The sequence below is a fragment of the Amblyomma mixtum genome, chromosome 10 (genome assembly GCF_055824585.1).
Source record: "Amblyomma mixtum isolate Tamu chromosome 10, ASM5582458v1, whole genome shotgun sequence".
Lineage (NCBI taxonomy): Eukaryota > Metazoa > Arthropoda > Arachnida > Ixodida > Ixodidae > Amblyomma > Amblyomma mixtum.
In genome coordinates this window covers 40,114,236-40,127,201 of record NC_143021.1, presented here as the reverse complement: position 1 = coordinate 40,127,201, position 12,966 = coordinate 40,114,236, and the positions used below count along the sequence as shown (strand labels likewise).

General features: G+C 52.1%; 1 protein-coding gene across 1 annotated transcript in view; it reads right to left on the bottom strand.

Moving 5' to 3' along the window:
- LOC149325638 (endothelin-converting enzyme 2-like) overlaps positions 1-8,456 on the bottom strand; it is a 226,290-nt gene extending 217,834 nt beyond the window's left edge. The window contains exon 1 of the mRNA XM_089562709.1: positions 7,697-8,456. Coding sequence (XP_089418835.1) covers positions 7,697-8,344 — 648 coding nt within the window. The 5' untranslated portion in view covers positions 8,345-8,456. The remainder of the gene's footprint in view (positions 1-7,696) is intronic.
- Positions 8,457-12,966: the final 4,510 nt, after the last annotated feature.

Genomic DNA, 12,966 nt, shown 5'->3' with positions numbered 1-12,966 from the left:
CAGGGTGCAAGGGATATCGGGACTTAAACATACATTTTATGCGGATGACATTACTCTATGGGTAACAAGAGGCAGTGACGCACAATTGGAAGAAACTCTGCAACAAGCGGTGGATATTGTGGAGGAGCTAGCAGGGGAAGCAGGACTCTCGTGCTCTCAGCCCAAGGCCGAGCTTTTTGTGCTGAGGGATAAACCAAGAGGGATACATGCGAGGCACTATATGCCGCCACCACCTTTAGAGGTGAAAGTGGGGGGAGTATCGGTCGCTGAGGTCCAAACGATCAGGATCCTGGGTACGTATCTGCAGACTAACAGGAAGAATAGCGAGTCCTTGCAAAGGCTTAAAAATACGGTCAATGCTACCGTGCAGCTAATCAGGAGAATCGCCAATCGTAAGAGAGGTGTTAAGGAAAAAGACTTGTGTAAGCTAGTGCAGGCATTTGTGCTCAGTAGAATAGCGTATGCGACGCCTTATTTGAAGTTGGACGCGGCGGAAAAAGGAAAGGTGGAGGCTATGATTAGGCAGGCGTATAAAGCGGCTCTTGGGTTGCCTCAGAATGCGTCTACCGAAAGGCTGCTGGGATTAGGGGTGCACAACACCCTAGAAGAACTACGGGAGGCGCACTTGGTGATGCAGCTCGGTAGGCTTTCAAAAACAAAAGCAGAAAGGGACATATTGGAAAGGATCGGCATTGGAGTTGACGTTCCAGCCGGTGACACGAAAATTCAGATGAGGCGGGAAATGCACAAGGGCTTGTACATAAAACCTTTGCCCAAGAACATGCATCCAATACATCACGAGGACCGCAGGAAGGCAAGAGCCAAAGCTTTACATGCTAAGTACGGGAAGTACAACGGGGCAGTCTATGTAGATGTCGCCGAGTATAAGGACAAGGATGCATTTGCAATTGCGGTGGTGGACGGGCGGGGACGCTTGATCGCCTCTGGATCAGTCAAAACCCGCTCCCCAGAAACTACAGAGGAAGCTATGACTAGTAGTAATGCTGACCTGATCTTCAGCGATTCAAAAACAGCCATCCGAAATTTGGCGAGGGGCAGAATATCTGTCACAGCGGCGCGGTTGCTGAATCGGGCCACGGAGCGAGGGATTACGGAGGCGGAAATTGTCTGGGTACCTGCACACTCTGCGAACGAGACGGCTCACATGAATGCTCGAGGTTTCGTCAGCCGAGTAGGTGAGCCGGACGTCCCGGGAAGGTCCACGAGAGATGGGCTGGTATCCTTTCATGACATTACTAATCATTTCCGACTTGAGCGGAGGATTTACCCACCCCCGGACAAGCAATTGGTGAAGGCGCAGGAATGCGTCTGGCGACGATTGCAGACTAGATGTTTCTTCAACCCATACGTGTTGAGCAAAATCTACCCGGACATTCAGCCGGAGTGCAAATGGTGTCACGAATTGGCAACCTATGACCACATATTATGGAGCTGTAGCATAGCACCGCCACCGGCGGACATTATGCGTGATCCTTCGCTCGAGCAGTGGGAGGCCGTGCTGGCCAGCTCAGACCCGGTCGTCCAGACCAGGGCCGTGGAGTGGGCCACCCAGGTCGCCGTCAGCCATGGGTTGATGGCCATCTAACACGGAATCGTCCACACATGCTCTCTGACGAAAATAAAGTTTTTCCATCCATCCATCTAGGCTTAACAGCAGAGTCGGTTTGTTGACAGTGATGGTTCCCGCACTGACAACCAGATGGCGGCACCACACGCTGAGTTTATTTTTGCGTCTGTGCAAGCATACGCTGAACTAAAAGTGAGAATGTGCGTGCGTTTAACGTACGTAAGCATGCATACGCTTATGGTACGTAGACAGCGTAAATTTATGCTCTTTTCTCACTATATCTGTGTATGCCGCTAGCAGCGACGTGGTGTGGAAAAGCGAGAAACAGCAGCGGCGCGGCGGATCCAACAGGTCCTTGTTTTTACGGCGAGCGAATCCGCTTCGCTCGCCGGATTTTATGCGAAGCATATTACTAGAGCTACACTACAGCCCGTCGAGCGCGGCGGTGGAGCTACCACTGACCTTTAGCGTGACCACGTGACACCACATGACAACATGATGTCACAGCAGAGAGATGGGCTGCCGGCTCGCGCGGTCGGCCGCGGCGGTGGAGGCTCCACACCAGAGGCGCGGCGGCTGACCACGTGACGCTACAGCAGCGGTATAAAGCTGCGCTTGCCTCGCTCTCCGGGCACTTACGAGGCGGCCAGGTGCTTGGATGCCGCCTAGATGCAGGGCTGATTTGAACGAGAAGCGAAAGCTTCAGCGTGCCACAGAGACCGATGAAGAGCGGGATGAACGTCTGGCTAAGCGGCGTGCTCAATATGCGGCTCGGCGACAACGTTCTACAACTGAAGAACAAAGCGAGGAACTGTACCAAGCCTAGCCATCAATATGCTTCGCATCTGACTAGGCTTAGCCTTATGTAAGCCTCAGCCATTTTTTGGGGGGCAAGTGTGAACGGGCCTTAAATGAGCCAAAGCCGTGACTCCCCGAGTCGGAGAGGTTGTTTTGGTCCGAGGGGATCCGGGAAACGGGAGTCATCGCTGCCGTGTTTCCTGGGCGAGACGGCAAGGTTCGTTCTTGTGAGGTCAGGATGCTGCTGGGGAGGATTTTGCGACGCCCTGTTCAGTTACTGTGCCCATTCTCCATGGGTCCATCCGAGGCGCTAGAGTTACTGTATATGCTACCATATATACAGTAACTCTACGAGGTGCACGAGCGCAGCGCCTACGCGTACCAGCGCACGCCGGAGCCGGTCAGCGCAGCCCGCGCCGGAAGTGGCACGCTGGTTTGCGGTCGGCGCAACCAATCAGAGGACGCACTTCTCTTGGCATCCGGTACGGCCCTTCGCGCCTTTTTCTTCGCCGAGCTGAGCGCGAGTACCAGCGACAGGAGAGGACAGGCCATCGAGTTGCGTATATTTTCCGACGCCTGTCGCGGCGCGGCGCTGGGCGCTCGTGCGCCTCGGACGTGTCCATGGAGATGGAGTTTTCGGAAACATAGAATGAGATTCAGGCGACTTCCGCAGGCGCAGGCCCCTGCCGCTTCGATGCCAAGCAGGCTACAGGCATAGCGACGACCACGGCAGACAGGCAGCAGCAGAGCTCGTCGCCCGCGAGCGGTGCCGTTGCCGAAAGCTCGCAACATAAGCAAGCATGCTTTGTCGCCGCTCGAGTATAGCTGGCAGTCTTTCTGAAAACAAGGCGATGCCGCCTTTTCTTGCAATGTCTGTACACCCAGCCAAGCAGCGCTCAGGCCCGGCGGCGACAACGGTTGTCCCTGCCGGACATGCCCGGCAGCCCCACGATGAGCATGCAATTTTTTCCGAGCTCTTGCAGTAAACGACATCAATAACGAACTGAATCAGTCAGTCTGCTACGCCAACATGCCCCCGCCGAGAGCGACGCCCTGAAGGACGCACCCTAATCTCGGCTGTTGTTGGAATCTTTTACAGTGGCTAGGGCGATAGGCACAGAAGCGAGCACGGGAAATACCGATAACTCGGACAATGGACCGCCTTGGAAAAAATAGCAAAGGCGGCTTTCACACTGACTCCATTCTCACGTAAACCTCCGCGACAAGAAGGGCTGTGTTTGGTGGCCGTCGGCAAGCAGAGGAGCGCGACAGGCCGCCCCAGCTCGGGGAGATTTGTGCCTCAGCCAATAATCTCACGACGGACGGCACATTCAAAAGCGCTTATTATTTTTCAGTCCGAGGAATCCGTAAGCCACGTGATGACCTCGAGATCCGCGAAGGATTTCCGACCACGCTGAATTGATTACCGTGGAACTCGGTTGCGGCGAACAGTTGCTGAAAATAGAACAGCAAAAGACCGGAGCTTGGTTTCCACCAGGCAGAGACTCCGTTGAACCAATCTCGCTACAGCGCAAAGCCCGACGCGCGCTAGCAAAACGATGCCTGCCACTGCGGCGCTCCTCTCTCGATGGTTTCGACCACGACACCTCTCGTGTGCGCGTTGAACGGCTCGAGTGGCGACTGGAATTGGCAGCTGCTACCAGAATCTATCCAAAAAACAGAAGATGTTTCCTTCACCTCACAGCGGGTATACGCAGCTCACGACACCACACACACGCACGGATGCCTGTAAGCGGGAAGTGCATTCCAGCTGAACTCTGGTATGCATTTCACTCAGTCCGTGACCTTCAAAGCGTGCGACATCAGGACGCGCCAGAAGACTTCACCAAAGCACATATGTACCGCTTCTCCGACAGCGGCCGCGCAATTTTTCCACAAGCGGCGGCTGGGTCTCGCCTCGTCTGTCCACGTAGCTGGCCAAAACTGTCGTTTCCATGAAGCGAAATGCGGATGTGTTCAGCTGCCTTTCGAGTGGCGCTGAGTTTGCCGTTCGTGGGGCCAAAGTGTGGCGGTACTACCAATGCAGCCTAAAAGCAGAACAGCGCCGGTCATGCTTGAGCCCAGCTGCTTGAACACTCGGCAGATGGCAGAGCCGGATTATCTCATTTCAGTTCCACCAAATTCAAACGAGCGAAGTGGAATCATGCAACAGTAACGCATTAGCATTACTTCTACAGCGCACAAAACACTCTGGGATCGCCACGGAAGAGCCACGTGGGCGGGGCTGCATAGACGGGTTTTCGTCCGCAGTGAATGCTAACGCATCCAAGAAGAGGAGGCAGTTGAGCTGGGTGCGCCGGCAGCTACTAGGAAATACAAACACTCGTAATTAGTGCAGCGAGAGGGTTTTTAAAATTAATTTCATTTCACGATAACTTTTACTACCGTCCTCGTGGGGCACATTTGAGTAGCAGAATTTAAAGGTGCACTGAAGAGGAACTCTTATTTTTACCTCTGGAACTCGATCTACACATTTTCGAGCGGTCTTAGAAAGTTCGTATTTTTGTTTTGGTTTGGTTTTGTGGTGTTTAACGTCCCAAAGCGACTGAGGCTATGAGAGATGCCGTAGTGGAGGGCTCCGGAAATTTCGACCACCTGGGGTTCTTTAACGTGCACTGACATCGCACAGTACACGGGCCTCTAGAATTTCTCCTCCAAAGAAATTCTAGCCGCCGCGGCCGGGATCGAACCCATGTCTTTTGGGTCAGCAGCCGAGCACCATAGCCACTGAGCCACCGCGGCGGCTCGTATTTTTGTCTTGTGCGGCCGATTTCCTTAATTTAAATCCGATTAAACGTCCCGGCTCTCGCCTTTAATTCCCCGCAGACGGTGGGAGGAGTCAGCCATGCAATAAATGGAGTGCCTTTCATACAGTCGCGTGGCGGCTTTGCTTTCGATTTTATTTTGTTTTTTTTTTTTTCCGTGAATAAAAAAGATCTAGTCAGAGGCTACATAGCTGCATAATATTAGGCCCACGGAAATAAAAATACCCGCGGACTCTGCTTTCGCTGATCCCTACGTATCACTCCGCCGATGGCAGAGCGGCAAGCCGCCACGGGACTGGTTGAAAGGTTGGTTTTCTCCTCCCACCGTCTGCGGGGAATTCAAAAACAAAGGCGGGAGCCGGGTTGTTTACTTGGATATAAATGAGGGAAACCGGCCGCACAAGGCAATAATTCTAAGTTTCTTGGAACTCGATCTACACGTTCCGAGCGTTCTTAGAAAGTTCCTATTTTTGTCCTGTGCGGCCGATTTCCGTAATTTAAATCCGATTGAACGGCCCGTCTTCCGCCTTTTCCTTTTTGAATTCCCCACAGACGGTGGGAGGAATCAGCCAACCTTTCTGACAGTCCGTGGCGGCTTGCCACTCTTCCATCGGCGGAGTAATACGTAGTGAACGGCGAAAGCAAAGAGTCCACGCGTATTTTTACTTCCATGGGCATAATATGCAGCTATGTAGTCACGAAAACCTATAACAATAAAAGCGAAAGCAAAGCCGCCACGCGACTGCCTGAAAGGCACTCCATGCGTTGTTCGACTACTCCCAGCGCTTGCGGGGAATTAAAAAACAAAGGCGGTAGCCGGAGGATGTTAATCCGATTTAAATGAGGGAAATCGGCCGCACAGGGCAATAATTCAAGGTTTCTAAGAATGCTCTGAACGTGTGGATCGAGTTTCCGCGGCAAAAAGACGAGTTCAGATTCCTCTTCAGTGAACCTTTAAGTCCTGGCTCAGTGGTTAGCGCGCGCGGCTGCTGAGCCGAGCACCCGGGTTCAAACCGATCCACACGGCGGCCGCGTTTTGATGGAGGCGAAATGCAAAAAGGCGCCCCACGTTAAAGATCCCCATGTGGTCGAAATTATTCCTGAGCCCTCAACTTAGTTCTTTCCCTCCTTCCCTACCGCACCTAGAAGTGAGCCTCAAAAATTTACATTTTTTCACCAGGCTCTACGAAACTAATCTAAAGAAAAAACAACGAACAAAATAAATTGCCGCGGCGGTCGCATTTCGCGGGAGCTGAAATGTTAGAGGCCCGTGTACTATGCGATATCAGTGCACTTTGAAGAACCGAGGTGGACGAAATTATCCAGGGCCTTCCACTACGGCGTTCCGTATAGCCGGACTTGATTTGGAACAACATAAACCCATAAACGAGTGTTTCGCTTTCCTAGTGGCCGCCGGAAGTGGAACTCTAGGACTTCCAAGAAGCTAGCACAGCCTGACTTGTTTTTCAACTGCGGAAAGCTAAAGAAAAAAAAACCGGTGTTGTATAAAACAGTTCTGACGACCAAATGCCATATCTGTGCGAAACTTGAACAATCCACCGGTGTAGCTGAGAGAAGCATTGTACTGCGCGTGTTTATTACCTCAACACCATTGCGCATTCTGGTTTCGTTTTGCCTACTATTTCCTTACATTTGTAAGCAATGAAAAATGCTCACTGCGAGCACCGCATTGCATATTAGCGGATATATGTGTGGTTTTAAAAATCACTGGATATTTAGCGGATTATGAAAACAGCTGCAGCTTTGGCGCTCTGTACAAGCGGGCGTTATGCCGACGCCAGGATTCCCAAACGCACTACACCTTCAACACTACCCCATCAGACGCCACTGGACGGGGGATTGACCACGAAAACTCTTCCGTAAGCAGACGCACATCGGAAGGGGGCCCCGCTGGGGGGATTCCTTGGTTTTTGTAGCTCTCCCCAACTGATTCGGCTAATGTCCGTCCGACAGAAGAAAACGCGCAATAAAACTAGGTGTGTGCATTCATATATGCCTGGAGGTCCCATCCTGGCGCAGCGGTGCGCCTTGCGAAGGCTGCAGGCGCTCCCAGGTTGCTCTTCCGAGCATTAATTTTATTGCCTCGGTGGGCAGGCTGTCTCTGGGCATCACTCACGCTCGCGATAATTCGCTCACAACACCAACGGGGCCTTTCACGCTGTGGCGTTAAAATTTCTCGCATTGCTGCGGAAAACGCACAGCGACACCCTTTGAAGCCTGCCTGCACCTGCAAGGTTTCCAACACGCACCCTACATCATATACTAATCCCGTGCCCAATTACGCTGGCTCATTTCTTTCCTTCGCTCGGAGAACGTGCAGAGTCGGGGCCGCTGTCGCACACCCTGAAACCGGCTAGCAGGGTCTGTCCCCGACGCTCGCTTCTTTCGAACACACCTCTACGAGCACACTTGGTGAAAATGCACTGAAATGGGGAGCGAGCGGCCAGAAACGGGGTCGCCCCCCTCCAAGGCCGTAAACAGGACGGCGTCAATCGCGTCTCACCCGGATGGTGCGGTCGGCGACTCCCAGCGCGAAGAAGGGGCTCACTCCGAGGTCGACCTGCAGCTTCTCGAGCGCCGTGTCGCGGTCCCAGCTCTGCAGCGACCACGAGGAGGAGCCGATGAGCTCCCAGCCGCCCACCTGCCGCAGTCGGTAGTTGAGCAGCGCCAGGGCGTCCTGGCTCAGGCTGCGCGGCTCCATGCACGTCGCGTAGAAGCGCTTCGCCTTGGCCGCGGCCGACTGCTCGTCGCCGTCCACGGGCACCAGGTCGACCAGGTGCCGGACCGCGTGGTGCGCTCGACGCGCCGCGGCATCCCCGCTGGCCCAGCGGCCGCAGGCGAACGCGTGCGGGTCGTCGCAGGGCGCGGCGGCGTCGAGGCCCTCCAGCACGCGGCCCGCGGAGCGCAGGCAGGACGCTGTCAGGCAGCGCGCCTCGGGCGCCCCGGCGCCCGAGTGCACCTTGACCGAGAGGGCGACGATGATCACGAAAAAGACCAACAGCAGCACGCACAGAAGCACGATCACCAGCGAGGGGATGTTGGCCACGGCCGAGGTGACCTGGGCGCGGAGTTTGGACATTCCGCCGGCGGGCGCCGCCGACTCGGGCTCCATGCACTTGTCGTTCTCGCGCGGCTCACTCTTGTCGTCCATGTCGGAGGACCACTTGTTGCGCGCCACCGCGCAGCCCAAAACAACCCGAGCAACTTTTCAAAGCGCACCGAAAACCGGCTCCTGCCCGACGGAGATGCCGGTGACCCCGCAACGCCTTTTTTTTGTGTGTGTGTGTGGCGCGGTGGCGCCGCTTGTTGGACGTCGCCGTAACGACATATCTCCTCTGTAGCACCAACGCCCGCTGGGCGGCGCTGTATTGCGGCGCTGTATTTACTGTATTGCACTCTTCATTGCTTTGTTTGTCATTTTGTTTTTCTTGTGGGAAGTACCTGTCGCGATTTTTTTGCAATATTGTATTTAGTTTCAAAGTGTGCCACCGTTTTGTTGCCAAAGTTCGCAGCTGGGTGTCTATGGCCAAGTCAAGCGGTCCAAGAGGCCGCTTTTACTATGGGCACCCTGTCACCATGTATATTGTGGTGGTAAATAAAAATAAATATCAAATATCAAATATCAGAATAAACCATGGAGTTTTTTTTTTCAGCTCCATGCCACCAAACCACCAAGTAGTTCGTGGTGGTTAGTGTCAGTGGATAAGCTATCCAGGGATTCTAGCCACCACAGAGACCACAGATAAACCAGTTTACACAGGTCAGACTGCAGGCAAGGATGGAGGACGGGGGAGGGGTGTTAAGGGAGTTGCAGAGTACATTCCGGAAACAAAGAAGGGAGGAATAGATACGAAGGAGATAAAAGAACAAAGGACGAGATATACCTCAGTAAGCTATGTTGCCGGGCTAGTTGGTTCTGCATGTTAACTTGCGAAAATGCAGAAGGTTTACGCTTGTCTTGCTTTTGTGTGTGCTAATGTAGGGCCTTGTTGCAGAAGCTAATGATACATAGCGGCGCATAGGCGCCGAGTTTTCAGTCTGGCGGGGCACACCGTGGGCCCAATTCAGACCTTTTTTCTTAATTCGTTCCACCCCTCGACTCCCGCGCATGGCAAGTGGAGAGGCCCACCCCCAGGGGCCGACGATGCTGTTTGAGCGGGTGGAGCATATATTCATCGCGACGGGGCCATACCCCGCACCTGCCGCCAGATGCAGCGCTGCGAGGACGACCAGCGGCTTGAAGAACACCCAGCGTCCTCAGGAGAACCGGCCTGGTAACAACATCGGTTTTATGGGTTTTTTTAATGCGTCACATGCATTGCTCACATGAGGCGGAAAATTCGGCGCTGTCGTTGTCCACGCCATCCTCGTGACCTCATGACGTCGGCAGTGCATACTTCATCGGGAAAGAAAGCAAAATAAAATTTCTCCCGATGTCGTCTCGAACCTAGGGAAATTTGTCAGCTTCACTCGCACTTCATTAGAGCAAAGGGCAGGGACGCCGGAACATTTTTGGAATAAAGGGGGGGGGGGGGGGGGGTTTGCCGCGGTTGTATATCGTGTTTTGATTCTTATTTTTTATTTTATTTCAGTATCTTATAACTGTGCACATTCTTATTTATTTTTATGAATTTTAGGATTTCATATATTTATTGACAGATTTTTAATCATGATTAATTACAAGCTTAAAAAACGGTTATTCCGCTCTATTATGCACTTGAAAAACAGTCCTTCCGCAAACATGAGCAGACCGCGCTAATGAAAGAAGCGGTGTTTCGGCATTCGCTCCAGCAGGTAAATGTGAACTGATACATACATACAAGCAGAAAACAAATAAAGCAGACGGGTGATTCCACTAGAGATCAAACTGCCTAAAATTTCAAATTTTTATTTCCTCGATTATATTGTATATTATGCACAAATTACTCAGTTGGCCAGCAATGCAATCCGTTTTGCGATAATGCAAATATTTCAGGAAAAATATTATAAACGGAGAGGCACCGTTTTGAAGCACAGCCCAATTTCACAAATTTGCAATGACGTGAGAAACGAGATATGAAAGCCATAATGGATATATTGCGAAAGCTAAAAGTATAGATGAGACAGAATATATCAGGCTTACTTCCGCCATTGTGAAGAAGACGCTCACTAGAAAAAAATTCGAAAATGACATGTCTCAAATGAGGATATTTTCAAGAAATTTTCTCGCCGCAAATATAGAACGCATCTTCAAATAAGCATCGAGGTGCTAAACAGGTTACTGACTTTCACTGCTACATAATACGGGGAAGTACAACAAGTAGCACCCTAAATCTCACACTTTTTAACAGAGTAATGTTTTTCAAAAATGAAAAGAAAAAGCCCCACCTCCAATTTTTTTTTTTTTTTTTTGAGTGATTGTATAGACCTTTTTCAGGTGCGCGCGGCCATCTTTCGACAGCAGCGCCGCCTTGCGTCTGGCCGATTTCTCCGCCATGTTGGCTTGGGTGGCCGCCGCTGCCATACAGGCAGCGAGTACTCGCCGCGCTGTTCAGCCTAATCTGAGTGTTGATTTTCCCATGATTTTGACCTGAAAAGTGTTGCACTGAATGCACTGAGCAGCTGTGAACAAAATGGCCCGTGCTTCGGCGAGCGGCAACGCGGATTTTTCCCTGCAAGTTGTGCTGAAAATCGACATTGGAGGCGCGCTTCTACGCCAGTGTGCGCAATTAATTAAACGGCTTTCTGGTATCTATAATGGAGACATTTATCAATGAGAGCACGAAACTTGCTGAGCGCTTTTATGTTCTAGTTATAATTATAAAACAAAAACCGCTCCGTTCCGAGCTAACAGCAGTGTTGCTGTCAAGCGCTCAAGTGGTCTGCTCTGCGTTGCGCCGGGGACACGAACAGATTAAAACTGCGTTCGACCGTGTCTTTCACTACATTTTCCCTCTGCACTGTCCTAAAAAACGGTACTTTCTGTAGTGCTACATGGAGAAGGCACCGCTGGAGCGCATAAGCGCACAGAATTTTGTTGCGGCTTTTGGCTTTGCATAAATTTCTTGATTACTTCGTACTAACGGTAAAATAACTGGTGAAGCGTGCAAATGTCGGGTGGTCCACTCTTACAGGGTGAACATGCGAGTGCGTGGCCGCGCTCTTCGGAGCGCCAGTGCATTGGTCGGCGCCGCGCGCGTCGAAGCAAAGTGTCGCAGGAACAGGAAACTGGATGTGGAGCTTCGCGTCGTCTGACATTTCTTTAAACTAGGAAAAAGATGTAGTAGAGAGGCATGTGGCCTTCGAACGCGATGTAGTTTATACACTCGAAACTGGTGCACCTGCTGTGACAGTCCCTGAGGGGCATATCTGCTTGGTCCGTCTCGGGTGCGGCCTCTGATTTATGCCGAAAGAGCGAAAAAGCGCGTGCGTGTGGTCGGGTGGGCACTGCGCGCCTGCTGATTGCACGTCAATAATGGGCACATTTTTTTTAAACAATCGGCACTTTGCATTATGACGTCTGTTGAAAATAGTATTTGGTCAAAGCATGAGGTGTCACGATGCAAGGTGGACACGTCAAAGCTGCGGCCTTCAGTTTTTTAAGTCCTGCTGGTTTATTGATATTTACTGCAAGCAAACAGCTGTGGCATTTGTGCAATGCATCATGGCTTTCAAGTACTGTCAAATAGCTAAGTTTACAGTGCCGTTGTCGTTAATAATCAGTCGCCAGTGTCGGCAGTTATATCAGAAATGATTCACTTAACCCGCAGTGCTGCTGCATCATTTGCCCTAATTATTACTTATGTTTTGATTTTTCAAGGGTCACAGACGACACATATCTTAGCGACATCAGCAGTAGGTGCTCGCGTGTAAGGTATGTGTAGCTGAAACAGCCCGCAACCGCACTGCCGCCGTGGCTCTCTGTGTTTTCACACTGCTCCGCTTCAAGCCGCCTTCGCTTCCTGTAGTTGTTTGAACAGCAGACGACTGCGCAGTGGTTTCCCGAAGCCCTCGTTTCAGCTTTAATCGCACATACACCCAAATTGGACTGCTACAGCTAAGCAACCGCATACAGTAAACACGGAGAACCGCAGAGAACGCACGGGCCGCACGGTCACCGCCTTTCCGAACCAGCCAGAGAGGAGGAAAGCAACATGGCGGTGTTCGGCGCGCTGGGAGCGAGGCTAAAACTGAAAAAGGTCTATACGCACGACGTCGTGTTCGTCGACCGAAAGTTTGTACACGCACGACGTGATACGCTTGCGCCATCTGGCGAGAAAAACCAATATCAACTTTGTTTCTCCGTGGCCTCCGTGATCGGCTCCGACGGCGCGCCGCTGCTCTTTGCTCTATCGCGGGGGCCACGGTCCCACCACTCCGTCCCAGCCTTTACAGCGCTTTACAGCGGCGTATCATGGGGGCTGCCATCTTTGATCACGTGATCACGCCGCCATTACTCGCCTCCTGACCGCTCGGCGCGCGCCTCGACGCGAAGGCTGCTGCGTCTGATGTTTCGGTTCCGACAGGCAGTGTTTCGGCTGATGCGGTTGTAAAGGAGTGGCAAGACGACACTGTGGTTGGTCCGAAGTTTCGAAGGACATGTGAAAACCCTAATTGTTCATTTTAGGCGTGAAAACGTGTTTTGCCGTGTTATCCCCACCCCTCATGTAATGTCCCGAAAGGGACCTTTGAGGAATAATAAATAAATAAATAAATAAATAAATCGGGCTTCATGTCGCGAAGAGCCGCTGAGCTCTCCGCCTGTTCGAGGCAACGGTTGGATCGCCTGAATGC